The following is a 26,528-nucleotide window of genomic DNA, read 5'->3' as shown; positions in this document are numbered from 1 at the left end:
GGCAGACACTTAAATTACAAGCAGTGGGTATAAGAGAAAAATGTAGTGGGGAATGTAAATTCCACCCATTTAGCAAATATTTATTAACCTCTTGTTCTGTGCCAAGTACTATGCTACCTTTTTTTTTCTTTAAATATGTAAAAGTGAACAAGAGAGACATGATCTCTGCTCCTGGGAATTTATAGTTTAATGGAATTGAATTTTGGCAGAAAGAGAACTATTTGTGCCACCCATGTGTTACTTTAGAACTAGATAAGTAATGAAAAAATACTTAATTTAAAATAAGAAATTGCATGATTTAAAAATAATGGTTCTTAGAACCAAAGTGACATGTTCATTATCAGATGTTTAGCTAAACAAAAGAAAATTCATACCAGCTATAATCCCCGTAATAGTTACTCTTAACATTTGCAGTATTATTTATGTGCATATATATGCGTATATTTTTACAGGAGATTTTTTGATAAATATGCCAATATTTAATGCTTTTGATATATTTTGCCAAATTCTTCATGTGAAAGAGGGTAATAGCTCTGTGCTACCACCAGCAGTGTTTAGGAATGCCCATTTCTCTCTAACATTTATCAACACTGGATAATTATTTTTAATCCTTGTCAGTTTGAGTGGAGAAAATAAATTGTTTGTACTTTGTTTTTTTTTAGTGAATGTGATGATTTTATCTTTTGTTCATTGCTTATTTTACTGTTTTGTAAATCACCTGTGCATATTCCAGTGTATTTCTTATCTTTCCTCCTCAGTCTGTACTTCAAAATAAATTAAAAAATTTTTTTTCAAATGCTCTCCTGTATCCATTAATGTAGTTTTATGATTTTTCTTCTTAGTGTTTAGTATTATATTACTGGATCTTTTAATGAAACTGCTTTGCATTTCTGGAGTAAATGTCGCTTGGTTGGGATGTGTTAATTTTTAAAATATGCTGCTGTTTTCTCACCTAGCAATGATTTATTTTTTTATCATTTTATTTGGTGCTATCCTTGTCAGATACTGGGATCAATCTCCTTGTCTTTATTTTTCCTGTTCTGTTCAATTTCGGTTCTAATTCCAGAACGTCTCCAAATTGTGAAGTGTTATCTTGGAAGGAATATTCATTTTATTATTTTCAGTCCAATGTTCTCTCAAACCTTATTGCATCAAGGTTCCTTAGCTCTTAGCCATGAATTGAGCCCTCTGAGTGCTGTTCTTAAATTGGCCCATGATATTTCCAGTGTGCTTTTGTGGGTGATTTGGGGTTCTCCTGTCCTAAAGGCTGTCAAAAACCTGGTGGATCCCAGCCACTTCCTCCCACACATAGTTTCTTGTTCTCACTTGCTCATATTTAGGGTTCTTAGGGACAACTTGTCACCTAGTTTTGATATAAATGTTGTCTTGGATCTTGGAATCTTTACTTGTTCTGTCTGTTTTTATGGGAGAGATTCAAATGCTACAAATGCTACCACTGTCATCTTCTAGAAATAATTTAATACAATGAAAAATACAACAGTTGGATTCAGTCCCTACATACTATTCCTGAAGCACTTTAAGGCCAATCCTTGGTTATGACCAGATGGAATCTTATTATACAAGTAACCAGATGTCTTTATGCCTTATTTGCTACATCTCTTGTGCCAGTGTTTTCCAAAGTGTATTCCTTAATGCTAAGATGTTCTACAGAAATGTGCTCCTGAGATAAATTATTTTGGGTAAATGCAGCACAGTATATCCTTGTCGTGGTGATTTCTACTGTGTATAAATATAATAAAGACTGCAATAAATTCTACAACAAAATAACCTCTTTAACTTTGTTTAGCCTAGTGTTTCTTAGGCTTGTTTGATCTTAGAATGTTTTAAAATAAAAATAAAAGAAATTATTCTCGCCATACCTATAAGTTTTGCATGTCTTCTCCAAAGGGGAAAGTAGTATATTAGGCTTATTATTTAGGATTTCACTCTGAATAATGAGGAGGAAGAGGAAGAGAAATACTTAAGTTAAAGTTTGTTTTGTTTTTCCTTGACTCAGTCGTGTTATTGACAGAAGTTGACAAACTCACTAAAGATGCTCAGCATGCCTTGCGCAGAACCATGGAAAAGTATATGTCCACCTGCAGGTTGATCTTGTGTTGCAATTCTACATCAAAAGTGATACCACCTATTCGTAGTAGGTGCCTTGCAGTTCGTGTGCCTGCTCCCAGCATTGAAGATGTAAGTCAAGTTAAACTTTTCAGAAAATAATTTCACTTCAGATTCCATGCATACTGTGTATACATCCCTGTCATGTTTGTTTTTGTGAAAACATAGTGAGCTATATCAGTAATTTAGGAATAGCTATGGCCTGGATGCTAACTATTAGTATACGTATAAATATATATATATATATATATATATAAAATACCAGATACCAATATATAGAAAATGTTCTTTCCATTAAATCATCTTTTACTTTAAACAAGTAATTATTGTGGATTTTACTAAAGTAGGTAAGGGCTAGTTATTTAATGGCTTCTGCTTTAACCTGATTTAACTGGCTTATGGAGGAGGCGTGAGTATTCAGGAAATAGATTTTGCAAGAAGATGATTTGGGAATACCTAGTCCCCTGTTGGGGACCAAAGTTAGTCTGAAACATAATACATATTTTTGTTTTCTTTATCATTCTTAGTAGTTGTCAGTAGAAATACCAGTTTCTCACAGGCAGTTTTCTGCTGTTTAATAGATTTGGGACAATTTTATGCAAAGTGGGGATAATATGTGACATTGTATTAGTTTCAGAGTAGTTAAAGTAACTTTATTATAAGTTTCACTTGTAAAAATTTTGGGGGTGATAGAGTTAAAAGTGTCTATAAAGCAGCAGCACTGCCAGGTTACACCACTCCCATGGGCACCATTCAGGTCTTAGTTCCTGAATCGTGTGCACTTCAGCTTGTACGGCTCTACTTGGCAGCCTTGTGAGCAGTATCTTTGCCCCCAGCATGAGACCCTTTGTCTCCAACTCCGTGTTGCCTTGAGGAGGCAGGCTGTCAGGCTTGGAGCTGGGACCAGAGCTTCCTCCAGTTGCACATCTAGCTGCTGCCTCCTCCTGACAGCTAGGCTAGACCCCTAGCTTCCTGCTGAAGGAGCAGTGGGTTAGGGTAGGGTAGTGACCAAAAAAAAGGTTGGGGAGGGTCTATAAAGATATTAACAGAAATTGTCTCAGTATGCTCTTTGACAGATTGCCCATTTTTGTTAATTATTTTGTTTGTAGATTTGCCATGTGTTATCTACTGTGTGCAAGAAGGAAGGTCTAAATCTTCCTTCACAACTGGCTCGTAGACTTGCAGAGAAGTCCTGCAGAAATCTCAGAAAAGCCCTGCTTATGTGTGAAGCCTGCAGAGTGCAACAGTGAGTGAAAGGGGGAAGTTACCATGGGAAACATTTTGGGACATAAGCCCACTTTCATTTAATTTATTGTGTTCTCTTTTTGTCATGTAGATATCCTTTTACTGCAGATCAAGAAATCCCTGAAACAGATTGGGAGGTGTATCTGAGGGAGACTGCCAATGCTATTGTCAGTCAGCAGACTCCACAGAGGTAACTGCTGTAAAAGATCACCATGAAAGTTTGGTCATTGAGATAGTACAGATATTCTAAGTTTTAGGTTAGCTGTTTTATGCTAATACCATGCCATTTAGAATTATAATTAAATCTGTAATAGTACACTTATAAAGAAAAGGTAGGATTTAATTTTAGAAATTTAGTGGTTCAGAATAGTTAGCATATGATATCATGGCTATTGGCATGTAAATGTGGAACTTCTACATAAATTAAAACAAATTTTGGAAGTTTTAGGTTTTTCCCAGAATCTTGGATGATTTAATATTAATACATAGCATGATGTATCTAGCTTTCTAATATTGAAAATCACAATATATAACTTTGTATTGATGTGTCATAGAAAGACCCTAGACTGTGGGTCAGACTTCTAGTTCTTCTACTGATTTTTAGCTAAGTGTCCTTGAGCAGGTAACTTCATCTTAGAGCTTCAGCTTTTTCATTTGTATAATGAAGATGCTATTATTTTTACTCTGCCAAGGATACTTGTACCTTTGTTATAAGAGCAGAAGAGATTGTGTGATAATGGATTGAGAACTAGAAGACCCGGTGCTCATGTGTGATGATAGGCTTTGTTAAGAATAATATTGTGTATATGCCATCAGTATTTAGGAAGTGTTCTGTGCATATTTGCTGTACGGTTGTTTCTGTTTACTTCCTAGGTCTCTTCTTCAGTAGTAGACCATGCTGAGAGTATTCAGCCACTGCTTGTTTGATTTATCATGACAGCTTTGATTGAGAAGGGCAGTCTGCTCTTCTCCAAATCAAGAGTGACAGTCTTAAGGCCCACTCACTACCTTTGGAACGTCTAGTGAAGGTCCCTTAGGCTCACTGAGACACAGTTTGCTACTATTTTTTGCCTGTCAGAACTGAGAAACCATCTTTGGACTTTAGAGAGGGTTGATTCTTTTAGGAAACAGACTAGACTGAATGCAACCACTGAAATGTAAGCTTCCCTGGTTTACGTGAAAATAATCATGAGAGGATTATGCCATATTTCTCTTCTTGTATGGTATATCTGATGAATTCTTATTTTTTATAAGAAATTCTTCAAAGGAAATGATAATATGTACTCTTGGGCTACCATATAGATTAGAGGAGGTGAATAGTCATAGATAATGGGTATGTGGTATTTGCATTGAATTCCTATTAATTCATTTATTTTAGTTGAAGAAATTAATAGTTTTCGAAAAGTGCAAACGTTTTAGGTAGGTTCTTCAGAAAAGAAACCTTGACTTTAGGAAAAAATGTGCATTCCGTTCTCTAAAATATTGTCAAGCAGTGAAGAAATTTCAGGCTTTAAAGAAATAAAATTCAAACAAAGCGCGTCTTGGGAGCCTTTTACTTTCATAAAATATTTCCACGCTAAAGATGACTTTCTTGTTTTTGTTCTGATTTTAATGAAGACAAATTGGCGGTAGTAGTTGAACTTTCCTGCTCTTAAGAGATTTAGGTACAGATGTTGCAGTATTTGACTATTTGACTATTATTAGATGTATTTTTAAGACTTCAGTTGATTATTACTTTACTTAATTATTCTAGCTGCTGTGGCCCTTTCCTCCAGTTTCCAAACAGGTTTTGACAGCTCATAAATGAACTTGTTCGAGTGCTGCTGTTGCCTATTTAGACTAACAGTTTTGGGAGTTGATGCCATTATGCTGTATAAAAAGAAATTTCTCTTAATTTCAGAAAACCTTGGAGCTGTGCAGAAATACTGGGATGGCTTGTGTCATTCTGAACATTGGTCCACACAGTACCAAATGGCTCCTTCTGATTTTTGACCCCTTAGTCTTGATTCTTGTTTGACCTATCTTAGAAAATTCATAATTTTCTAATTTGAATAGCAGCTAATATTTAGTGAGCAATTATTATATCATTTTAGAAAAATGAACTGAAATTAGGATAAGCTTCCATAGGTGTATCTTAAGTATGATAAGCCATTTAAGAAAATGTCTGTATTGGGATGTTTAATTCGTAAACTAAGACAGTACAGAGGAAAAATTACCTCCTATTTTTATCACAGAATATTGTTTTGTTTTTTATAGGCTCCTTGAAGTTCGTGGGAGACTCTATGAGCTTCTGACTCATTGTATTCCTCCTGAAATAATAATGAAGGTATCCTGATTTCAAATTTTGAACTGTTTTTAACCATAAAACTTGGACTTTGTGTGATCTCAGGGCTTTTGCTGCACTAAGATACATTGTCACCTCTTTCTGTCCAGCTCATTAGTTCAACAGATATTTATTGAGCTTCTGGTGCTTCAGGCACCTTTAGGGGTGTGTTGAAGGGGACGGGTGGGCCTGCCTTCAGAGAAGTTGCATTTTTGTGGGGTGAAATGGGAAACGAAGCAAGAGGATTTCAGAATGTTCCAGGTGCCACAAAGGAAGTAACAAGGTGAAATGGTAACAATGGAGGGCAGGGTTATGGAAGGTCAGTGATGGCTTCTGTGAGAAAGGTATGTTTAAACTAAAACTTGAAGGATTAAAAGAAGGGAACCATGTAAGTAGCTGGGGAACAAGTATTGCAGACAGCAAGGCCCGGTGCACTTGAGTAATGAGGTTAAAGAAGGAGGCAGAGGGACATTGTAAGACACAGTTTTAGGGCTGATCTAAACCTAATCAACTCCCCAGCTGGATGGATAGGCTGACTGTTAGATTTTAGGGAACACACTGTTTTTTTGCTTGTTTGTATTTATTAAAATTACCTGGTAATCCTTACATGAAAAAATTCAAATGATACCAAATATACAAAGAAAAAAGTGAAGCTCCACACTCTGTTTACATAAGACCTCTTTTCTAGTCACATAGAAATAAGCCCATATATGTGTGTGTTTCACAAAACTTCAGTGTCCTGCGCTGTTTGTTTTTTTTCCCCTTCTTTTTTAAAATTCAGCAGTGTAGTATGGTTGCTGTTTCATGACAGTACAGATTTACCTTATTCTTTTTAGTGGATGGGTGGGATTTCATTATATGACTATACCACAGCTTTTGGATATGACCCCTGTTGGTGAAGCTTTAGGTTGTCTACAGATTATTATAATTAATAATGCTGCGGTAAGCATCTTTGTACTTATATCTTTGCACCCTTGTACATTTAAATATTTAGAGTTGGAATATGAAAGATAACACATTTTTACATTATAGAATGGTATGTACTTCTGGATGAAGTTTGCTGGTCCATCAGAAATAAAAAAAGAACATATATAACTTAAGTTTTACTTCCTTTTTGAATGAGAGAAATAAAGCATTTTCAGCTAATATTTTTAAAAATGATTTCTTTTTTAATTACTAGTTATCTTTCTTTAGGGCCTTCTCTCAGAACTTTTACATAATTGTGATGGACAGCTGAAAGGGGAAGTGGCCCAGATGGCAGCTTACTATGAACATCGTCTACAGCTGGGTAGCAAAGCCATTTATCACTTGGAAGCATTTGTGGCCAAATTTATGGCACTTTATAAGAAGTTCATGGAGGATGGATTGGAAGGCATGATATTCTGACATCTATCAGTAATTCTTCCTAATATTTCTCAGTATCAGCATTTACGTTAAATTTATATTGGAAGAGCTACAGGTAAAATAAACTAACTTTACTTAATTATGTCTTATTTGTGGTTTTTGTAATAATTCCTCTGAATTATTAATCATTATTCTGTAGGTTAAATAATTGCTCCTGTACTATTGAAGTGTATTGAAAGGATACAACTAGAAACTTTAGAGTCTAGGAACATGATTTTAATTTACTTTAAAAATTTGTTTTCCAAGTATGCAGTATTGATCCTCTCATTTCTGTATACTCTCTCACCTGCTGGAGGAAATTTACACATAAGAAAGCAGGGATTGTTTTCTATCCTTCAGATGACCATTTTTGGCCACAGGTACATAAATTTTTGCTTGGTAAGTCATTATGTTTAATCATTTTTTCCCTCAACCAAGAATTATATTTTTGCAGGAAATATAGGAATTAATTTTGAAACGTAATAGCATGGGTGTGGAGAAAATTGCACATACCATTTCTGTTGAAACTGTAGAATTCCAGCTTTTATTTTCAGTGATTCAGATAAGCATGTTTTCATTAAGTACTTGAAGACTCCTGAAGAATATGCATCACATAGTTCTGAAGCAAAGGTATATTACTGTTGAAATTACTCTTTGATTTGAACAAGTATACTGTTGTATTATTGGTCCTGTCCTTTGGAGCATTTTTTAATTCAGGAATTTGGTTCATGGAACAAAGGGTTTGCTTGACAGAAGTTTATGACAGGCTCTGTATAAGAATATTAGCAAGACCTGCTCTTTTAGCAGTTGGTGATAAACAATCAGGAAGTGTTTGATTGACAAAGACACAACTACACACACACTGAAAAACCTAAACCTGGGAAACTGTTCAGGTTAAGATAAATGATTGTTGCCTTTTTTATGGGGTGGCGGGGGGGGTGGTACTAGTCAGGTCCCAACTGGAAGTCTCAGTCCTGGGGACTACATGTTAGGAGGGATATTGACATTCTAACAGAGAACTAGGAAAGTGAGGTTTGGAAGAGCTAAGACTGCTTTAATTTGGAAAAAAGGGAAGTTAAAAAATATGTATGTTAGGAGGGATATTGACATTCTAACAGAACTAGGAAAGTGAGGTTTGGAAGAGCTACGACTGCTTTAATTTGGAAAAAAGGGAAGTTAAAAAATATGTTAACTCTTCCAGTGTTTAAAATGATGCACTTGGAAGTATGAGTGGTCTTATAAATTATGTTTCCTTAAAGCAGTGCTTCTCAGAGTGGAATCCCTGGCATCACCAGCATCACCTGGGAACTCAGAAATGCAAACTCTCAGGTCTCATTCCAAGTCTACTGAATCAAACGATCGGGATAAGCCTCAGCAGTCTTTGTGTTGTACCACCCCTCCAAGTGATTCTGATGCACGCCTCAGTTTGAGAACCACTGCTCTAGAGAGGGTAGACTTAGGATCAATGGATGTAGGTTGGAGAGAGGTATTTTAGTTCCCTATGAAGAAGAATTTTTTAACTGCAGCTATCTTAATGGTATGGGAGTCTTGAAAGCTCCTTAGAAACAGCAGGTGTTCAGGTGGAGAACTGATGAATAATGAACTGCTTACTACATGGTAGGCATTGCACTGGCTATGTGTACTATTTCATTATAACCTTACCACTCTGTGAGGTATTATCTCTGAGCTATGAATAAGAAACTTGAGATGTAGAGAAATGAAGTATAATTCATACAATAAAACATATCATTTTAAGTCTGCAGTTTGATTTTTGACGAAGGTATTCAGTGTAACCATCATCCCAATCAAGATACAGATTCCATCACCCTGAAAAGTTTCTTCCATATCCCTTTTGCAGTCAGCCCACCCCTACCCCAACTCAAGTGACCGTTGATCTGCTTCCTGTCATTATAGATTAGTTTTGCCTGTTCAAGAATTTAGAGTCAAATACTGTATGGTCTTTGGTTAAGGCTTCATTCTCTCAGAATTATAACTGACATTTGTCTATATTGTTGCATATTTCATTAATTTCTTTAATGTTCATTGATCAGTGTATGTTTATATATACTTTTACAACCCATTGACTTGTTTATGGACCTTTGGGTTTCCAGGATTTGTTTAGTATGAATAAAGTTGTTCTGAATATTTCTGGAAGTCATTTTGTGGACATATGTTTTCACTTCTCTTGAGTAAATACATAGGAATGGAATAATTAGACCTAAGATAGGTGTCAGTTTAACTTTTAAGAAGTCACCAGATTCTCAAAGTGTACCATTTTATATTCCTACCAGCATTGTATGGGCATTCTAGTTGTCTCTATAAAATTGGTTTAATTGATTTTCTATATTGTCTGTTTTATATTTCATTGACTACCTTTTCTATCTTTATTAATCCCATCCTTCTTCTTTTGATGTAGTTTGATCTTATTTTTCCAGAGTCTTAAAATGGACGTTTAGGTAATTGACTTTAGACCATTCTCTTCTATCATTTAAAATTACAAATTTTACCCTGAATACTGATCTAACTTCCTCTTACAGATTTTGATATCTTGTGTTTTCATTTCCATTTAGTTCAAACTATTTTTCGTTTCACTTGAGATGTTTTTCTTTGACCAAATGATTACTTGGAAGTGTGTTGTTTAATTTCCAAATGATTGAAAATTTTCGGATATATTTTAAAGGCTTCTCTACCCTTGTTAATTTTCTGTCATTTACTAAGAGGAATATTGAAATCGCTAACTGTATTTATGGATTTGTCTAATTTAGTTCTTCTGGGTTTTCATGCATTTAGAAGCTCATTAGGTGCATAAAATTTTAGGATTGTTATGTCTTCCTGATGAATTGACCCCTTTATGAACGCTCCTCCTGATTTCTGGTAATATTCCTTACTCTGAATCTATTTTATCTTATATTAATATTACCACTCCAGCTTTCTTTTGATTAGAGTTTGTATGGTAGACATATTTCTTACAGCTAAGGTCTGCTAGCATTCTCTCAGTTTTGATTATCTGGAATGTACCTATTTTGTCTTCACTCACAGAATTCTAGGTTCATTTAAAATTTTTATTATTTTTTCCCCTAGCACTTCAAATATTTCCTTCTGCTACCTTCTGATCTCTGTTATTTCTGATGAGAAGTTAGCCAGTAACATATGATTGTTCACTTTTACATGATACATTACTTCTTGATGTTTTCAGTATTTTTTTTCTTTGCCTTTTAGCAAGGTGACTATGATGTAACTAGTTGTAGTTCTTTGTGTTTATCTTACTTGGGCTTTGTTTAGTTCCTTGGATCAGATTATTATGAGTAGTATTAGTATTAATTTAGGGAATTTTTTTGCCATTATTTATTCAAACCTTTTTTTCTGACCTTTTTTTCTCATCTACTTTGAGACTCCTTTTACTTATATCCTGGAATACTTGACATTGGCCCACAGGTGGCTGATTCTCTGTTCATTTTTCTTTAGTCTTTTTTCTCTTGAGTTCTTTGGCTTGGATAATTTTATTGATAAATCTTCAAACTCGCTGAATCCTTCTGCCATTTCATATCTGGTATCTCATCTAATTTATTTTTCACTTTAGTGTTCGTACATTTTAACTCTAGAATTTCCATTTTGTTCTATATAGTTTCAATGTTTCTATTACAATTTCCTATTTTCTGTCTCCTTGTCAGCATGTTTTCCTTTAATTCTTTGAACATGTTTATAATAGTTGCTTTGAAGTCTTTCCTGAACCCAGCATCTGGTCCCACTCAGTCAGTTTATATTGACTGCTTTTTCCCTTGTGTATCATTATACTTCTTCCCCCTCCCCTACACCAATGTGTGGTAATTTTGTGGCTGAAAACTTTACTTTTAGATAATATATTTTAGTAACTTTGGATTCTCTTTTGGTTTTCTGATATTTTTTAATGTTTTTTGTTTGTTTCCTAGCTTACCTATACTTAAACTCTGTAATTTATCTTCCTTGCATTGTGCTGCCACTGATGTTTCTACTCAGTTGTTTTTATTTTAGCCTGGCTTCATCTTTCTGTCTGCATAGTTTAGTGATCAACCCAATGATTTGGGTGGAGTGTGAACTCAGACATCTTCAAGTTGAGACTTTAAGTCTGCTGAGCTGTATGTGGGTTGAGGAAAACATTCAAGGTTGCAACCAGTTCTCAGTACCCCTTGGTTTTCATTTTTCCACTTAAGCGGTCGGTCAGGTATGTGTGAATTAAGAGCTTGTCTTAGCCACTGTGTGGCTCTTTCATTTCCAGGATCTCTCAGTTCACTATCTGATTGATTTCTTAGTGGCCATGAACTGGACTTGCAACCTTGGTTTAGCAAAGCTATGGGTTTTCCTTGTTCCCAACTGTTAATTCAGTCTAATACTCTGGCTGCAACTAGCCTTAAACTTATAAAGGTACAGTTTTTACTGAAGAAGTGGTAGGTACAAGGTAATAATACCAAGTATACAAAGTCATGGAGTTGCTACCATTTTTGTCCAAATCTAGTTTTTCAACAATAAACATTTTTCAAATTTGTTGTCTGATTTTGATCAATTTTCAGTGTCATGATTGGTTATTTTTTGACAATTTTGTCTGTTTTTATACTTTTCTGTGGAGGGAAATTACTCAATCTCCTCCTGTTTCAATTAATAGAAGTAGCCCTCCACTGACTCATTTCTTCATTGCTTTTTTTGTATATGCAAATTTCAATCTGATGTAATTTTCCTTTACTCTGAAACAGGTTTAGCTTTTCTTGTGGGGCAGATCTTCTGGTGAATTCTCCCAGGTTTTTGTTTTTGTTTTTTGGGGGAGGGGGGTTTGGCCTAAAATGGCTTTATTTTGCATTCTTTTTTGAAAAGCATTTTTAATGGGTATAAAATTGTAGTTTGACAGTTGTTTTTCTTTCTGTATCTTAAAAATACAGTTTTGTGTTTCAGTTTGCATTGTTTCTGAGGAGACATCTGCATTCTAATTTTTTTCCTATGCGTTTTTTGTTTTATTTTACTTCCTATGGCTCCTTGTAAGATTTACAACTTCTCTTTATGACCAATTCCAGCAGTTTAAGGTGTGTCTTGGCGTGATTTTTCTTTGTGTTCATACTGCTTTATACTGGCTTTACATTTGTTTCAGTTCTTGGATTTGTGGATTTGTGTTTTTTATCAAATTTAGGAAAATTTAGCCATTTTCTTCATTATTTTTCTGCCCTCTCCTCTGAGACTCTAGTTACATCTCTGACTTCATGATAGTGCCCGTAAATCACAGGGTTTCTATCTTTTTTCCAGACTTTTTCTCACCGTCCTTCAGTTTGAATAGTTTCTGTTGCCTTTAAGTTCACTACTCTCTTGCACAGTCTAAAGCACAGTCTAACTTGCTTTAAAGATCATCCAGTGAAACCGTCTTTCTTTAAACAGTGTTGAACTTTGTTTTCACAGGCAATTATTTGATTAGCAGCTTGATCCTTTTCATGCTTATTTTTAACCTTTTTTAGGGTGTGCCTAGCGTAGTCTTTATCCCTAGTTGAGCTTTACAGCTGTGGTTTGATCTTTCTAGTGTTGATCGAATGCCCCAGAGATCATTGAAGAGCTACATCCTGGGTCACCAGAACTCACTGTCTTCCAGCCCTGTGTGAGCTCTGGTAATTATTCAGCTTAGTTTCTAGTAGGTCTTTCCCCAGTAGTTTTTTTGTTGTTGTTTGCTTGTTTTTTTCCTCTCTGCCTGGCTTTGTGGAGTCATACTGAATGTATATGCAGCTTAGTAATCAGCCAAGGATGCAAGGCAACCCTTATGCAGATTTCTGTTGCACTTTTTCTGTATAATTCTCCTCTTTCCAGATCTCTGCATGCATGTTCAGCCACCCCAGTCTCTGAATTTTGCTCTTTTCTCCTCAACTCATTGTTGTCACAGTTGTCTGCCTGGGTTTGCCCTTCCTACCCTGTAGGCTGGAAAGTGCCTCTAGGCAGAAATCAGGGGTGATTTTAGAGTTTACTTCCTTGGTTTCTTTTCTTTAACGTAGCAAAGCATTGCACTGCCTGCTCCAGTGTCTGATGTAGCATCCCTTTTATGTTTTGTCTCATTTTCTAGTTGTTTACAATGGAGGGCAAGTCCAGTATCAGTTACTCTTTTTTAACTGGCAGTAAAAGTCTTGATGTCAGGATTTTAAATGAAAGCCCTGATTCCTGGGTGTGAATCACTATCTTACGTAGTTCTTTAAAAATGTATGATTTACATTTTTCCCCCCAGCTTTATTGAGATATAATTGATATATAACATTGTGTAAGTTTAAAGTGTACAATGTGTTGATAGATACACTTACATATTGCAAAATGATTACCACCATAGCATTAGCAATACCTCCCATCACATCACATCATTACAATTTTATTTTTGTGGTGAGAGCACTTAAGATCTACTCTTGTAACTACTTTCTGGTATGTAATACAGTATTATTAATTATAATCAACATGCTGTATATTAGATCCCCAGAACTTACTCATCCTAAAATTGGTAGCTTGTACTCTTTGACCAGTGTATCCCCATTTCCCCATTGACCAGCCCCTGTTAACCACCATTCTATTATCTGTTTCTATGAGTTCAGCTATTTTAGATTCCACATATAGGTGGTGATATCATGCGGTATGTTTCTTTCTCTGTGTTAATTATTTCACTCAGCATAATGCCCTCAAGGTCCATCCACGTTGTCACAGATGGCACTGTTTTCATCTTTTTCATGGCTGAATAATAATTATGTGTGTGTGTTTGTGTATGTATGTATATCACATCTTTATTTGTCCATAGATGAACACTTAGGTTGTTTCCATATCTTGACTGTTGTGAATAATGCTGCAATGAACATGAAAGTACAGATACAGGCTTCATATCTTGTTTTCATTTACTTTGGATAAATACCCAGAAGTGGTGTTACTGGATCATATGGTAATTCTATTTTTAATTATTTGAAGAATCTCCATTTACATTTAGAGTAATTATTGACAGGTAAGGACTTATTAATGATATCTTATTAATGGTTTTTTGGCTGTTTTGTAAGTCCCTTGCTTTTTTCTTCTGCTGCTGCTTCTTTGTGAATTGATGGTTTTCTGTAGGGGTATGTTTGATTCCCTTTTCTTTATCTTTTGTGAGTCTACTATAGATTTTTGCTTTGTGATTACCATGAGGCTTACATAAAACATAGATATAACAGTCTATTTTATTAACAACTTCAGTTGCACACAATAACTATCCTTTTACTCCTCCTTCCTCTTATGCTTTTGATGTCACAATTTACCTGTTTTTATACTGTTTATTCATTAACAAATCATTGTAGCTATAGTAATTCTTATACTCTTGTCCTTTAACCTTTGTACAAAAGTTAAGTGGTTAACACTTAACTGTATTACAGTATTAGGGTATTCTGAATTTGACTGTGTACTTACTTTTACCAGTGTTCAGTACATTTTCATATTACTAATTAGTGTTTCTTCATTTCAATTTGAAGAACTCCTTTCAGCATTTCTTATAATCAGGTTAGTGGTGATGAATTCTCTCAGCTTCGTCTGCAATAGTCTATCTCACTTTCATTTCTGAAAGACAGCTTTGCCACATAAAATATTTTTGGTTGGCAGTTTTTTTCCTTCAGTGTTTTGAATATATTATCCCACTCTGTCTTGACCTCTAAGGTTTCTTCTTAGAAAATTGCTGATAGCATTATGGGGGTTGCCTTGTAAATACAAGCTTTTTTCTGTTAATGCTTTTAAGATTCTTTCTTTGTCTTTGATATTTGACAGTTTTATTATAATGTGCCTTGGAGAGAATCTCTTAGTTGGGTGACCTATGAGCTTCACGAACTTGGATTACCAAATCGCTCCATGGACTTGGGAAGTTCTTAGTAATTATTTCTTTAAATAAGCTATCTGCCCCCTTCTCCCTCTTTTCTAAATCTGGAACTTCAGTAATTTACAAACTTGTCCTTTAGATGATATGTCATAGATTATGTAACTTTCTGTCCTCTTTTACATCTTTTTTCTTCGTTCTTCTCTGATTGCATAATTTCTGAGTTCTTTCTTCAGTCTTACAGATTTTTTTCTTCTGCTTGATTCATTCTGCCATTGATATTCTCTATTTCATTTTTCATTTCATTCATTGTATCCTTCAGCCCCAGAATTTCCATTTGGTTCCTTTTTATGACTTCTGTCTCTCTGCTAAACTTTTCTTCTTCTTTTTTTTTTTTAATTGAAGCATAGTTGATTTACAGTATGGTGTTAGTTTTAAGTGTACAGCAAAGTGATTCAGTTACATATGTATTTTTTTAGATTATTTTCCATTATAGGTTATTACAAGTTATTGAATATAGTTCCCTGTGTTATACAGTAAATCCTTGTTCCTTATCTATTTTATGTGTAGTAGTTTGTTAATCCCAAACTCCTAATTTATCCTTCTCCCCTCCCTTTCCCCTTTGGTAACCATAAGTTTGTTTTCTGTGTCTGTGAGTCTGTTTTGTATATAGATTCGCCTGTACTACTTTTTAGATACTACATACAAATGACTTTATATATTTGTCTTTGTCTGACTTCACTTAGTATGATATTCTCTAGGTCTATCCATGTTGCTGCAAATGGCAATATTTCATTCTTTTTTATGGCTGAGTAATATTCCATCATATATATATATGATATATATATACGATATATATCATATATATATATCATATATATATATGCCACATCTTCTTAAGCCAATCATCTGTTGATGGGGATTTGGGTTGTTTCCGTGTCTTGGCTATTGTAAATAGTGCTGCTATGAGCATTTGCTAAACTTCTTATTTTGTTCATTTATTGTTTTCCTGATATGGTTCAGTTGTCTTTCTGTGTTTTCTTGTACCTCATGAAGCTTCCTTAAAACTTGAATTCTTTATTGGGTAAATCACAGATCTCCATGTCTTTGGGTTTGGTTACCAGAAGATTACTGTGATCCTTTGGTGGTGTCCATGTTATCTTGATTTTTCACGTTCTTTGAACTTTTGCATTATTTCTTTACTTCTGAAGTCCTCCAATACATCCAAACTTTTTTTTTTCCTCCAATGGAATTCTGGGACTTCTCTGGAAACCTGAACTTTTGAAAAGTCTCTCTTGTCCTTGAGTGAATGTCTAAGTTGGTGTTCTCAGGGGCTCCTAGATGGTGGTTGAAAGAGGCTGGGGCCAGTTTATAGGCCATGACAGGGTCCACATCTGGGACTGAGGTCTGTCTCCCTATTACCTGATGGATGGCTGGACGAGACTCCTCCCGGGTCCCTTGGCTTATGGTGCTGGATTCCACAGCTTCCTGAAAGGGATTTCTTTCCATAGGTGGATGCCAAATTTTATTGTTGGTGGGAAGACAAAGATGAGGTACATCTTAAGCTGTCGTGATACTGATGTCACTCCCCTTTGATTTTATGTTTTTATAATATAAATTAAATTTTGTTCCTAAGGTTTGAAGTTGTGTAATATGTGTCACACACACAAAAAAAACCTCTTGCTGTGGTTTTTCCTTAAGTACTGTGTTATACTTTGAGTTATAGAACTGAGTAATAGGAATTTAAATGTTATTTCAAAATTACAGCCCTCCAAATCATGAAACACATTTCTTAAAAATTACAGAATCAACCCTTAGCAGCCATTTTCTTTCTACCTAGTTCTCAAGAAAGACATAATCATTTCATATTTTTCAAATTGATGAACTAAATTTTATTAGCTATTTGCCCCTTGGTTTCTTTCCTGTTTACAATTCCAGTAGAAATTTGGAGTATTATCATGAGATGCTCTTTATCAGTTTGATTGTGGTATGAAAGACATAATAAATTACTTTCCTCTCAGTAAAGGAAAGTGGTCCCTACAAACCTTAACTCTCATTTAAATTACAACCTAATGCTGGTTACAAACACTGCATGGTACCTTTGTGGCTTTGTACTTTCTGTGCCTGTTTCAGCTCTTTTGATGAGCTGATCGCCTACTGAAATTACCTTCTCTGTAGATAGCAGCATGAGAAACTTTAGCAACTTCCTGAAGTGCGGCTGTACAAAAAAATCACTAGCAGTAGGCATGGAAAAAAGTTCTTGGTCTTTATGTGAGACACTGTGTTAGATTCTTTATAGGCATTCTCTCACTTAATTCTCTTGATGATCTTGAAGTTGGCCATTTATTATCCTGTTTTACAGGTGAAGAAACTGGATCCAGGCAGTTGAGCACAGACTGCCCTCAACTACATTCATAGCCACCAACCAAGAAATAGGCCCTCAGTACTACCCAGCAAACTCACACTTCTCAGATCCAGTCTCCACAATGCCTTTTCCAGAACTTCATTTAGAGCAGATAACCTTATCTCCTTACCAGCCAGCTACCAAAACCAAATATGTATGCATCCTGTATTACTGTATGTTCATTTGTATGTATCCGATTTACTCTGTGTGCATTCATATTTTCTCTTGATGAGACAGAGAAGCTGCTCATCTGTTTTTAATCCTGTGCCTTGGATTTCACCAATTTTAGCCTTTCTCTCAAAACCTATGATGTCCCTTTGTCCTTGTCTCTTTTGTCCTCAGTCCCTCTCTCAAAATTGGATTGTTGCTTTGGTTTTTATTTTCCTAATGTCATCTTATTAAAGTTTCCAACATACAGAAAACTGAAAAAAAAGTGACAATGAACATTCGTGCTGGTATTTTACAGTGAACATTTAACTGTATTTGCTTTATCACATATCTACCCATCACTCCATTCTTTAGTCATCTTATGTTTTTGCTGCATTTCAAAGTAAGTACATTTTCTCCCAGCCTGTTAGCATGTATATCATTAACTAGCCAGTTTAATAAGGCAAGAAAAATGCATAACAGGCATAAGGAAACAAAAGGATGGAGGAAAATTGGTTTTTTAGCAGGTAAAATTACTGTTTACCTGAAAAATCCTAAACAATAATTCTTTTAACAAATTAGTGAATTTAGCAGGCTCGCAAGATATAAAGTTAATATACACAAATTAATTGTATTTTTATATAAACAAGTAAATTATTGGAAAGTAAAGTTTAAATAATTTACAAATACAATGCTAAAATAATTAGTAATAAGTTTAAAAAACAATGCTTAAGACCTGTACATTGAAAATAAATCATTGTTAAAAGAAGGTAAAGAACGTGTATAAATGTAATGATATATCTTGGATAAGTTGAGTGCATAAAATAATATAGGTGTAGGCTGTCTTTACACAAAGGTTAGATGAGAATGATTTTTGAATTGTTGAAAGAAGTCAACTTTGCTCATGTCATCTAAGGGAAAATCTATTCTTAATTTTTCCCCACCCCCTATCTCCTGTTTTGCAAACATTGGATTCTTTAGTTGATAATGCAGTGCATCTAAACGGTGAATATTTTTGTGTAAGGTCATTCTTAAGCCATTACACATATGCTCCTACTGAAGTCTTTGGGAAATTAGTTGTCAGTGAATCATCTGGCCTATAATCTTATGGGAAATCAATTTCCAGACATTAAATAACAGACATAACTATGAATACATTCCCCAAATTGTGTAGTTGAAGACTAAATTCTAAAATTGACTTTCTGATATCAAATTTTATGAAAATGAATTAATATCGATATTGTGAAACATTGGTAATCCACGAATGGGATTTATTAAATTGCAGCGCAATGTGGTACTGAAAACTAAATATGAGAATATCCTATCAGAATTGCACAAATATATTGAGAAACGTTCTCAGTATAAAAACCAGTAAGCAAAGAATTTAACCTTGTTTGCAAGCATTGTTAGCTGGGAATAATTCCCATTTCTGATGTTTCCTTCCTGTAAAGTGAGACCTCTTAATGTCATTGTAGGTCTCTCTCCATCCTTTATTCATCCAGCTCCTAGAGAGATCGAGTCTTTTTTGATTGTCAACTTTGGGAAGAATAAATGAACCTGCTTGACTTAGCTTCAGCTTTCTTCCTGTTTGGAATGAGCCTGTGTGTTCTAAGTTATAAATCTTAACTAGTCAGACTTCCTACCTACAGGGAGGCCTATCCACCTCTAGCACTGCACCCCCGCCCCTGCCCCCCAACAAACCGTATCCTGCAGCCTGCCCTCTCTCAGTAACAGGCATTATTTTGACCTCCTACTTTACTGTTTTGTTGTACTTCTCAACTTGTTTATAAGCCTAGTGTATATTAAAGGTGCTTTTTATTGGGGAGGGGCTCTCAGAGATTCCCAAGTTTTGTTTATTCACCAGCAACATTGAGAAAGAAAAATAAACGAAAAATTCGAGGGGGACAATTTGGTCAGAAGCTTTTTGTGCATCTGGGGCCCACACCGTGGGTCTTGGACTTTAGTTTGAGGGAGAAACCTTGCTGGTTTATAGAGGCTTATTTTAGGCCAAATGTGTTTTTACACTTTTGTACTTGACTTTGAATTTCTGCCGCCTGAGAAAGAAATTTTAGCTGTCATGAGGTATTTTGAGCTTAGCAGGTGACTGTAACATATGACTTATGCAATTTATGTGAGAAAATAAGACACAACCCTCTGGCTGTGTTGGGGGCTTCAGGTAGATTGCTTTAGTTTACTGCACAGGCCTTGCTTTTCCTTGTTGAGACAAAGATTCCATTGCAGAGAAGAGTTTTACAACTGATTTACACATCGGTTGTCAGAAGAATATTTGCCACTTTTCAACTGCAAGGCAGCTGAATTCTGCATGTGAACAGAGCACTAGAGATGTTCTAGCTTTATATGGTTAGTACCAAGCCTAGGTAATCTAGGTAATCTAGATTGGAAATACTAGGTTCTGTTCCTCTTTCAGGATCAAGGAGGGCACTCTGGAGGGACTGACTAACCTTGATTCCATGTGGCATTTCCTCTGACTTTCAAGACTCACTGTCCTATCATAGAATCTCAGATCGGCTCTATGTTAATATCGTGTTATAACTCTGGGTTGATATCTGACACCCAAATTGTGGCTTCACCCTTGTTCTTGTGTTAGACTTAATGAACAAATAAGAGATGTGAGCCCTTATTAAATAATGCCATCCCCTTAAGATAGAAATTCAACTAAATGACATTATTACAAACCCAAAGGTAGAAGGAAACAAAAATGCTCAGTGCCTGGAACTGTTTGCCTCTAGTAATAAATTCATTTGCTTAGGAAAACAAGAAGAAACTGTAGTGGTTTGAAAGATGTACTTCAGTTTTACTGTCAAACTCAGAAGCAGTGAAAGATTAAAAAAAATAAAGGAACACAGGCCAATTAAGCTGGAGGAAGAGATTTAAAAAATTTATTCATTTATGTTAAGGAAGAGTAAAGAAGAAAAGGGTATCTTAAAGATGACATTTTAGACCAATATAAAAGGGGGAAAAAGCAGTATCCAGATTCCAACTGCTCTAAAAGAAGGAAAGACATTTTTGTTATTAGATCAGAAATGATGACTGGGATCCACACAAATCTAGCAGATAGCAGATCTGATTCCTTCAAGAAAGGCCAAGTCACCGAGGGATGATGACTTCTGAAAGCCATAGGTCCCCATTCAGAGCAGTTGGAGAACCACTCCTTAAAGAGTGGGACAGCTGTACCAAGTGGTTATAAAAAACTGGGGCAGGATTGAGGAAGGAAATTCATGTGAAATATTCAAAGCATTTTTCAGCTGAGTTTCCATATGACACATCATTGCAGTTGAAACAGGCATTACCTTTGCCCTGAGGGAACTTACTGACCTTGGTCAATACATTTATGAAATGAGGATCCTAAAAGAAAGTTGAGAGAAGATGTGATGAAATCTAGATGTGAGAATCAGAGAACAAGTCCAGGCTTTGATTAAATGTCTGATGGAAGAATATATCTAGGCGGGGATTATTCATCTCATCAAGAGTAAGGTAGACAAAATTTGAACAACGAATCCAGAACTTGTTGATTTATTCTCTATGATGATGATGATGAAGAATCCAGAGAAGTTATAAAAATAACTGAACCAGAAAGCAAAGATGAAATAAATGGAAGGGAGGCGCTAAGTTTCAACAAGTAGCATTAGCTCCCACACGGATTAGAGAAGGAAAGTGGCCACTTTAAGAAGTAGATTAAATTGTTAAGCTCAAATAGCCTTCCTGAAAGGAGTGGGGAAATAACAGGGAAATTCAGTACCAGTGGTATGTTTCAGTACTTCAGAAAAAAGATGTAGTTGAACAAAAAAGCTACTCAGACGCTGGGACATTTAAAACTTTTCCCCAGGGACACAAGCTTCAGAAGCATCAAAATCACTTAGTGTAGGAATCTGTTCAGGGTGGGTCTTCAGCCAAAACAAATTGGGAATGAATGGAAACTCTTCTCTAGGGGGTGAGTTTCACTGCCCAAGCAATCCTGGAGCCAGAGGCAGTGAGGCAGCCACTGTGGCACAGGACCAAAAAAGCCTCTTTCTGAGAGGTGATGCACTTACGTCACTACATGGCATTAGGGGCCCAAGGTTTAATAGGAAAATGGAATTAAGAGGTGCTGGATGGGGAAGAAAGGTACTTGAGTTCCTGTGATTGGAGCTGACCCCATTACAGTTATCTAAATGTGCAAGGAGGCAGAAATGCCTCAAGTGACACTCTGTGAGGATGCAGGAAGCATAGATATTTTTTTTTTCTCACAAAAATGTAAATGTAAAGAAATGTAAATGAAAGTGCTAAATGCAAGTGTAGTCTCAAAATAACTTCTTGTTCGGAGAATTTTCCTTTGGCTTAAGTAAGCAATCCAGACAATTGGTCTTGAATGACAGACTTCCTACTACGTTGAATCCAAGAATATTTTCCTTTTTTGCCAGACATCATCAGATTTCTCTTAGGCTCTTGGTAGCCCTGGTTCTGGGAATGTAATTTTGTAATTGATCTAAGGGCAGGAGAATGGCTTTCTAAACTAGATGGATCTGGAAAAACCTTGTGATAATTCTGTGTGTCCTGTTAACTCTTAGGGTTCTTTAGAAGTGAGGCTCCTGAGGGACTAAGTATTGAATTACTATGACTTCTGGGGCTTCGGAAACTCCAAATCCATTCCAGAGAGGAACTGTTGTAGTTGCTGAAGAGACCCCGCTCTACCAAGGCAGAAAAATCCCTCTTGCTGAGCCTCGGTAGAATAACAAATCAGCAAATGGTTTTCGTTTTGTAATTGAACTTTGCACATTGAACTTTAACACACAAGAATTTGATTTCAGACTTTAGTTCCTTTGGATTTCAATGTTTTTGAATTTCAACTTGTAAAAGAATTTAGTCTTTGGACTTTAATTTATTTCATGAAATTTAATAATAGAAAGGAAATCGTGTTCAAAGTTGAAGCATCTCTTTATAGGCGTTTTATTATCGAAGTATCTTCAAGATAGCATTTAATCTCTGCAGAACCTTTGTCATGCTGTATTGGACAGCATATGTGGACATAATTCGGGACAGAAAATAGAATAGGGATACATTTTCAGCTTTTGGTATGGAGTGGATTCAAAGTTGATATATTGAATGTATTCATCTGACACATTGCAGATTCTTGTGGGGACGACTTTTAAGCTGCCTGCCACTAGACCCAGGAGGAAACTCAAAAGAGCAGAGACGTGTAGCTTGTGATCTTATGAAGGTGGCCTCCTGAAAGGTCTCCCAAGGCAGACAGCTACAACTCTTGCTGACCATAGGCTTTGATGGAAGGAATTTTCACATACTGAGGTATGGGGAAGTCATTCTGGGCTTATAACGTGATTTGGCTTGAACTTTCTCATGGCCTGTCAAACAGACATTGTACATCTGCTTTAACCGTTAAAGAAAAGAGTGTCACTCATCATCCAGTTATGCAAAGAGTTAAATCACAACCCACTGCAGTTGCCCCACTGACAGTGTGCCCTAAGGGGAATTCAGGATGCAAAAAAAACAAAACAAAACAGGATGAAGCATTCTGTCCTTCAGATATATCGGGGGTCCTAGATAGTTAAGGTGCATATCTAAGGAAGAATTTCAGTGACTCCAGATTCTTGCATCTTCCTATACATAGAAAAACACTAAAATCATTAACTTGAGATATCTGTGTTTTGTGATTAGCAGTAATTTTTTACCAAGATATATGCTAGACTACATGTATTTCCCAGCCAAAAAATTCATATATATACTGGCTCTTCCCCTACCTCTTCAGAGCAGTCCCTTGAGAGTTGTTTCCTGGGCTATAGTCCTCAGTTTGGCTTGAATAAAGCTCTCTTCTATTCTTATTATAGATTTTTTAATTGATTATTTGCATCCACAGCTTCATGCTTAAGCCCAATGAGTTAAGAGAATCAAAATCTGGGGAATGGTCCTCTTTCCCACTTCTGATGCTTTGGTCATGTGAAAGGAGCTCAATTAGTTGTAGGTCTGGGCTTCCCTCTGCCCCATCAATCACCCTGCCTCTGAGGAGATTCTTAGCCTATGAGTCCATTTTGGAGAAATAACAGGGCATGCTCAGCTCAGCTCAGCTCCCGTCTTTCTCCTCTTGGAAGTGACCATGAATTCTCCTCCATTATTCCACATGGGGAGTCCTGCCCTGGTCCAGTGCTTCTGTGCCTAGTTGGGTAAGTCTGCCCAATTCTGGACTCATTAGTGAGTCCCAAGATATCAATATAAGCCAGGTCTTCCAACTTGACCTCTATCAGATATAAAAATGATATTTTGGCTTCATCTTTTCTCTTTTGACTCCTGATGTAAACTTTGGTGCTCTGTTAATACCTAGGTTGATTACTCTTTCAGAGTCCTTAATTTCCTAATCTGAAATGCAAGTCAATTCAACAGATATTCAGCACCTACTACTATATATTATTGGCTGGGCACTAGGAATACAGAAATAAACAATATCACATTAGATGGTGACTACTTATTTACACGCCTAAGTATAATATTAGAAAAAATATGTATATCGTAAAGATCACACAAAGGAAGAAGCAATCAGTCTGTCTGGTGGTTTGGAGGTAGGTATCTTTCATGGAGAAGTACATTTTTGAGCAAAATGGCCAAGCAGGGGAAGTATATTTTTAGCAGTAAGAACAGGACATAATAAACACATGGGCTTATGAAGTACATGTTGTATCAGGATACTAAAACTAGTTGATAATTCCTGAACATAATTTCTTTGATAGGAAATCAGGATGGAGAGGTAGAAAGGACTGGATCATGACCATTCAAGAAACTTAAACTTCGACATTATCTTGTCAATGAGGAGGAGCCTTTGAACAGCTGTACCCCAGAGAGTGATATGGTCAAGTTTACGAAACAGACCAAATGACTTCTAGATTTCTTTTTAGCTTTACAGTTATCTGATTTGTGTCTTGGGCCTTGCTGTAGATTTAGAACATTTACTTCTCAGCTATCCTATGTCAACTCTTTACAACATTGTATTAGGATTAGGTTTGGCTGCATAAACAGAAAAGAAAATAACAGTGGGTTAAACATGACAGTTTATTTCTCTCATGTGAAAGCAATTTGGTGGGCTAGTCTTATGGCTCTACAGAATTATTGGTAATCAGGATATACTTCCCACTCTTCATTCTACAAGCCCTAGAGTATGAACTTTGTCCTTATATTTCAAGATGGCAGCTGGAGATGCAGACATCACGGTCATATTCTAGGATGGCAGCAGGAAAAAGGAAACTTTAAAGAAGATTTACTAGAGGTACCTCCTACATTTTTACTTCTCAATGTCTGGGATTTATTTCTGTTGGTCACCTCTGAAGTTGGAGAAAAGCTAGGCATATGATGGCACTGAGTAAAATCCTTTTTTTATTTTTAAATCAGAGAAAAAGTGGAAAATGAATATTGGGGTAAGCAATTAGCTGTCTCTGTTCCAGTCATAGAAAAATGAGGTATCTCTTTACCTATTTAAGTGGAAATAGAAATGGTAAGCTATCAAATATTGAGAAAGTATTGCTCACAGAATTTATTTTTCTGATTCTAGTTCTTAGTCCTACCTTTTTCTTTAAACTATGGCATCGTAACCCCCTGAATTTGAAACTCCATTTATAACACACACGATGTGTATCCTCAAGTGCTGAATGCATGCTCAGCAGTGGGTAGCCATGTCATCCTTCTCTATGTGACTCCTGGCACTTTGGGTATGGTGTTTTCTTTCTCTGGGATACGTTTCCCTTCTCTACGTCTGCTAATTCTGTGGGGGTTCTGTGTCACTGTTGTTTTGCCTAGAAGGGTAGGTTAGGACTCCTCCCTTGTCATAGTGGCCATAGTAATTTGTTGTAATAACTTCTTCATTGTTAGTCTTCCTAGTTGGAAGTCAGTGAAGACAGTGAGCAGCTACATATGTTTTGTTCTCTGCTCTAGCTGTCTAGTACAATTCCTAGAAAATATAGGTGCTCAGTATATTTGTTGAAGGGATAAATGGGCAAAAATTAAATGACGGGACCCAGTTGAAAGGGTATTATCATTGAAAGTTATCATTGCTATGAAACTATTTAGTATGGTATTAATTATGCAGTGGTGACAAATTTGGGTGTGCAAAAATGTAATCATTTTTCTCCAACTCAACATTGACATTGAGCTCCTCATTCCCCTTGGAGATTTAATCTCAGCCAATTCATGGTAGACTCAGTCAAATTATGGCTTTCTTAGTCAATTCAGAGTCTTATTTTTTCCCCCCAGTCAGTTCAGGTTTCCTCCTCTGAGACTACTTCTCAATTGTGGGGAAGTTCCATTACCTCAAGTCATGGAGAAGAGACTACACTTGGGACGTTCTCTGCCTAGGCTGGCACCTGGCAAATGTGTCATTCTACCTGTTTCCTGGGGTCTGCGACTGTCCCAGTGTGGTGTCTCCTGAGGCATTGGGGTCCCCATTGGTCTCCAGTTACTGTGCTCCCTTCAGCCACTGGGATGTGATGAGTGTGCAAGCTCTCTTTTAGTGACACCCCCCCCCCTTGTCTCTCAGGGAGGCACAGGCAAAATTGTGCTCTGTGGAGCTTTCTCAGGTGCCTTGGTGTAGACTCCTCATGCCACCATCTCTACCCACTGTCATCTTGCCATGGTGATACAGGGGCCCCTTTAAGGCTTACCTCTTGCATAGTCTCTAGTGGAAGTGGGGCACTGGTCTCCTCTATGCTCAGATCCCCAAATCTATCTGGGATTCTTTGCCCCTCACCCCCTCCCAAGAGTTTTGGCCCTGGTTGATGATGGTTAGAGGGCAGACTCTCTTTTCAGAGACCTACACCATCTAACTCTATGGCTTTCCACTCATATCTTCTTACACTTCTCTCTTCCTTATAAATTGTAATCCCTTCTAAACTACTTTAGCTAATTTCCCATGCTTTCAACTTTATTGTTCATGACATAAATGAAATGCCACAAATACATCATGATTTTGATACTCAGAAGTCAGACTTTTTTTTTTTTGCGGTACGCGGGCCTCTCACTGTTGTGGCCTCTCCCGTTGCGGAGCACAGGCTCCAGACGCGCAGGCTCAGCGGCCATGGCTCACGGGCCCA

At 36.4% G+C, this 26,528-nt stretch overlaps 1 protein-coding gene across 4 annotated transcripts in view; it reads left to right on the top strand.

Moving 5' to 3' along the window:
• RFC3 (replication factor C subunit 3) overlaps positions 1-22,728 on the top strand; it is a 234,856-nt gene extending 212,128 nt beyond the window's left edge. The window contains exons 5-10 of one of the 4 annotated variants that reach the window (XR_002644662.3): positions 2,018-2,199; positions 3,237-3,373; positions 3,464-3,562; positions 5,629-5,698; positions 6,890-7,154; positions 22,570-22,728. Coding sequence is in view for 1 of the 4 variants with exons in the window: in XM_022574642.3 (XP_022430350.1) it covers positions 2,018-2,199; positions 3,237-3,373; positions 3,464-3,562; positions 5,629-5,698; positions 6,890-7,081 (680 nt within the window). In the remaining 3 variants the exon portion in view is untranslated. Of the gene's footprint in view, positions 1-2,017; positions 2,200-3,236; positions 3,374-3,463; positions 3,563-5,628; positions 5,699-6,889; positions 7,179-17,253; positions 22,532-22,569 lie in introns of those variants that run through there. The other 3 variants (XR_016388721.1, XR_016388720.1, XM_022574642.3) reach the window with 3 other exon arrangements.
• The last annotated feature ends 3,800 nt before the right edge of the window (positions 22,729-26,528 follow it).

Source organism: Delphinapterus leucas, chromosome 18 (assembly GCF_059928025.1).
Source record: "Delphinapterus leucas isolate spDelLeu-1000000601 "Yukka" chromosome 18, BTC_Dleu_Yukka2, whole genome shotgun sequence".
Lineage (NCBI taxonomy): Eukaryota > Metazoa > Chordata > Mammalia > Artiodactyla > Monodontidae > Delphinapterus > Delphinapterus leucas.
This window is presented reverse-complemented; position numbering and strand designations above follow the sequence as displayed.